A 4,706-nucleotide genomic window follows, 5' to 3' on the forward strand; every position below is an offset into this window, starting at 1 on the left:
CACCAAGCTGCTTTGTAGAGGGTGACCCAGAAGTGCCCACATCCTGTGCCCTGCCCAAAGGTGCGCGGCCGGCTGTGGAGGTCCTGTGCCTGCTGCTGATGGGGCTGTTCTGCTTTTTCCAGCAATGCTGTGTCTGCGGCGAGAGGGGGGCTGCCATCACATGTGCAGAGAGCGGCTGTGCACGCAGCTTCCATCTGCCCTGCGCTGCAGACGGAGAATGCATCACACAGCATTTTGGAGAGCACAGGTAAGGGCTCCCAGCACAGGTAGGAGCTCCCAGTAGCCAAGCCAGGGGGGAACCCACAAGGTCGCCTCCCAGCAGCCTGCCAGAGCCAGGGCCTGGGGCTCCTCCCTGCTCCTCCCCCGTCCTCACAGCGCTTCTCACTGCGCCCACCCATCCCTTCCGTCTTCCCCCAGGTCCTTCTGTTGGGAGCACCGCCCTCGACAGACACCGGTGACAACTCCAGCAGAAGACACCATCTGCATCATCTGCCAGGAGACCGTGAGGGGCAGCTTGGACTATCACACCATGGTGTGCCCCATGTGCACACGTGCCTGGTTCCACCGGGGTTGCGTCCAGGTGGGAGCCCTCTCCTCACCCTGCAGGCGTGCTTAGTGCCCAGCAACACCAGGCACTGCTCACGCTCACCCTGCTTGTGCTTCTCCTGCAGAAACAGGCATTGAATGCGGGCACGACGTGCTTCCGGTGCCCCAGTTGCAGAGACGACGCAGTATTCTGTGCCGTGATGTCTACCATGGGAATCCGAATCCCAGCCAGGTTGGTGTCCTCCTGTCCAAGCATGCAGATGAGAGGGTGCAAGCGCCGGGCCTGCCCAGGCACTGTCTCGGCAGGCCTGGCCCTTGGCTGTCTCATGAAGCCTCAGCTTCATGAAGAAGCTATAAAATGGCGTTGGGGTGGATGAGATGGGATAACCTTAGACCTGATGCTGGGGACGCTGGGGGCTTATCAGTTTCCCTCCCTTCTCTTGTAGAAGACCAACATGGGACGACGACGGTTCCGATGAATCCCTCCTCCAGAGGCACCAGCGCTGCGATGCCAGGTGGTGCCTTTACCCTGGAGGCAGAGAGCAGGCAGAGAGAAGGGGGTGAGTTACCACAGCAGCTCGCTGAGGCTCCACGGGGGATCTCAGCCTCAGCACAGGCTGGGGGAGCAAGGGCGGAGCGCCAGAGATGTGCTGTGCCAGGGACTCCCTCGCTTGCTCACTTGGTCCTCACAGCCACAACCCCTTTGCTTCCCCAGGCCCTGGCAGCTGATCCTGTGCAGCTCCTGCGCTGCTGAGGGCATTCACCGACAGTGCTCCCCCTTGAGCAACACAACAGCCACGTGGGAGTGCGACAGCTGTGCTGGCCTGGGTACCGGTAAGAGGCAATCAGCCGCGTGGCACCGCGCTGGGGCCAGGCAAGGCCTGGCAGCAGGTGCTCAGGGCAGCTTTGCCAGAGTCTCTCTGCCCCAGGAGGGATGGCGACCTGTCCCTACCCAGGGCTACAGCTCCATCCTGCTGACCTTCCCGCCTCCCCTTACAGCCGCCAGCACCATCCCGGAGCGTGCTGGGCCCAGCACTGCCAGCCAGGAGGGCCTGCAACCATCCCACGGCCCCCAGGAACCGGAGGACAGCAGGTCCGGCCCCACCAGCCAGGCAGCATCGGGGCCATCACACAGCTCCCAGCCGCCAAAGCTCAGCAGTCAGACCTGTGAGCTGGGGACCGAACAGGGGACGATCCCCCCACATTCTCCTGACCATCAGGATGCATCTGAGCTGCACCAAGCACACCGTGGCAGCAGACGCACGGCAGCCCCAAGAGCTGAAAGCAGCTCACAGCCAGCCACCAGACGGGGCTCATCGCGATCCTCCAGAGCAGCCACAGTGGCTGCACGCAGAAGGCGTTCCAGGCAGCGGGGAACAAGCCGGACACGAAGCCGCTCCCCGCTGCAAGGTCGGGCCGCAGGTTCCCAGAGCCGGACCAGAAGGCCTCAGGGCAGCAGGCGAACACCACCTCCAGCTGCTCAGGACAGCGCCCAGAGCACCACCAGGCCGGTGACACGGAGGTCCTTGAGGGCTCCCCTGTATCCACACCCTGGGGAACGGCCTGGGCGGCCAGGGGAGGCCCGCGTGTGAAACCGTTCCTCAGTGGCACATCGAGTCCCAGGCGTCCACAGCCGGCCCTGAGGAAGCTGCAGGAGACAATGCCAACAGCGGGGGCTATTCCAGGCATGAAGTGACTCCCGGGTCCGACATCAAAGCCAGCATTTCCCCTCCAGTCAGCAGTTTCAGCAGCAGGGGCTATCCCGGGCATGAAGTTACCGCTCCTGGGGACAACATAAAGCCAACATCCCCCCACGGTCAGCCAGAAAAATGATGACGTGGAAAGCCATTCCAACAGCGAGGGTATCCCCGGCGGGAAGTCACTTCTGAGGGCAAAGTCAAAGACAGCATCCTGCCCTCACACTCAGCCCCCCAAACTATGGCACGGAAACAGCCGTGTGCCAACACCGTGTGCTGGCTCTAGCCCCTGGTGTCAACACAATAAACCCAACCATCCCCCACACATTTCTTTGTCCGCTGCTTCTTCTCTGCTTGTCCTGAGGTGGGCCGCCTTAGGTGCTGGGATCACAGGGTTTTGTCCTCCTCAGCACCTTCCCAGCAAACTGGGTGGGCAAAACCAGCGTGGCACGTCAGAAGGCTGTGACACAGCAGTCAGTGCAGGCACAGAGTTAGCAGTGCCCGTGGCACCTGGTCACGCTGGAGAAGAGCAATCACTTCACAGCCTGTTCCTCCTCTACAGCACCAAGGTGCAGCCATAGTCCCCACGCTGCAGGGAGCTGTTGCAAGAAGGAACGTGGTGACTCAGCACCAGACGTCCACGCAGCGGTTCAGGTCTCAGGCTGCAAAGAGCGCCTGACACTGTCACTGCTACGCAAGGGCAACGGAGATACCGCCTGTGCGCCGTGTGAACACGTGGATGATGATCACACGGAGCGAAAGGTGGAGGGGTTGGGGAGCCTCTGGGATTGTGTGAGGGATATAGATTGGTGGAGTCGCACTCCGCCGTCCTCGCAGGAAAGGCTCCAGGAGACGCTCTACAAGAAGCAGTGGATCGTCTACCTTCCAGCAGGCAGACATGAGGAGGGGACCTCAGGGACTGCGAGGGATGGAAACGAGGGCCTGCTCAGGGCAACAAGCAGTTTGCCTCGCAGCCTGTGCCACCTTCCCAGGTGCCCTTTGCGCTCCTGGGGAGACCTCACTGTGGCCTTCGGGTATTTGAAAGAAGTGTGTAAACAGGAGGGCTATGACTGTTTCACAGAATTACAGAATGGCCCGGGATGGAAGGGACCTCAAGGATCATGAGGCTCCAACCGCCCCGGCACAGGCGCGGCCACAAACCTCCCCATTTGATACCAGATTGCCCAGGGCCGCATCCAACCTGGCCTTGAACACCTCCAGGGATGGGCGGGGCATCCACAACCTCTCCGGGCAGCCTGTTACAGCACTTCACCACTCCCATAGTAAAGAACTTCCCACTGACATCCAACCTCAATCTTCCCTCTCTGAGCTTTAATCCCTTCCCTCTTGTCCTATCACTATCTACCTGAGCAAAAAAAATGACGCCACTCATCTTTATAATCCTACTTGAAACACAAGAAGGCTGCAGTGACGTGTCCTCTCAGCCTTCTCACCCCCAGCATGAAAAAGCCCAGCTCCCTGTCTCGCTCCAATTTATAGGAGGGAGAGGAGGTTCTTTTAATACCTGTATACCCGGCGTGAGATTAAGAAACAACGGCTCAAATGTTGGTTCGACCAGTTTATTACAAATTAAGATTAGGGAAATGGGGAAGGGGAGGACGGACACTATTATGAATTAGGGTAATGGGGAAGGGAAGGAGGGCGATAGAAAAGATAGAAAAGAAGAAGCAAGGAGTCTTTATAGGAAGCAAGAGGGAGATAGTCACCACCATGGATCCAGCGTGGTTGGTAGTTCAGTCTTTGATCTTCGGTAGGGGTGGGTCGTCGGGCATTGTTCTGTTGATGGCAACCACAACGGCGAGAACCACGACGACGACCATGGCGATGGTGGCCCCTTTTCAATGCTTTCAAAGTGGTCGAGTCAGCTGTCTTTGGAGTGATGGCTCAAATCCAAAGTGGTTGAGTCAGCTCTCCTTGGAGTGGCAGCTTCTGGCTCTGGGATCTCAGCAGGAAACTGCTTTGTTCCTATCCTCCTGGCCTTGCCAGCAGATAAGAGGGAGCAGGGAGGTGCCAACTTGTATCTTGCCTTCACAGGATACAATGGCATTGTGCCCCAGTCTTCCACAGCAAACAGGAGATCTTTGGTCGCAGGCTAGATCTTTTGCCAGTAAACAGTCCTGAGCACTGTCTTCCGAAGGCAAACAGCTCCAAAGATGTAAAACTGTCCACACAGTGATGTTGATTGCCACACAACACCCATCGCTTGCCTCCTGAACAAATCATTCAGAGTCTTATCACAAGAAAAACCTCAGGAAGCAAGCTTTGAGCCAAAAACCAAGGAAGGATTCTCACACTCCCCCAGCCTGTCTTTGCAGGGGAGCTGCTCCAGGCCTCTGATCACGTTTGTGGCTCTCCTCTGGGCCCTCTCCAGCAGCTCTCTGTCTTTCCTGTAGTGGGGGCTCCAGACCTGGCCACAGCACTCCAGATGGGGCCTTACGAGGG

At 58.7% G+C, this 4,706-nt stretch overlaps 1 protein-coding gene across 1 annotated transcript; it reads left to right on the forward strand.

Annotated features, from left to right (window-relative positions):
• Positions 1-746: 746 nt before the first annotated feature.
• Positions 747-2,138, forward strand: LOC128079462 (PHD finger protein 7-like). Its single transcript, XM_052680695.1, has 4 exons — positions 747-778; positions 993-1,106; positions 1,262-1,380; positions 1,546-2,138. The coding sequence occupies exons 1-4, from the start codon at positions 747-749 to the stop codon at positions 2,136-2,138; spliced, it is 858 nt and encodes a 285-aa protein (XP_052536655.1).
• Positions 2,139-4,706: the final 2,568 nt, after the last annotated feature.

The sequence above is a fragment of the Tympanuchus pallidicinctus genome, unplaced genomic scaffold (assembly GCF_026119805.1).
Source record: "Tympanuchus pallidicinctus isolate F22 unplaced genomic scaffold, pur_lepc_1.0 scaffold19, whole genome shotgun sequence".
NCBI lineage: Eukaryota > Metazoa > Chordata > Aves > Galliformes > Phasianidae > Tympanuchus > Tympanuchus pallidicinctus.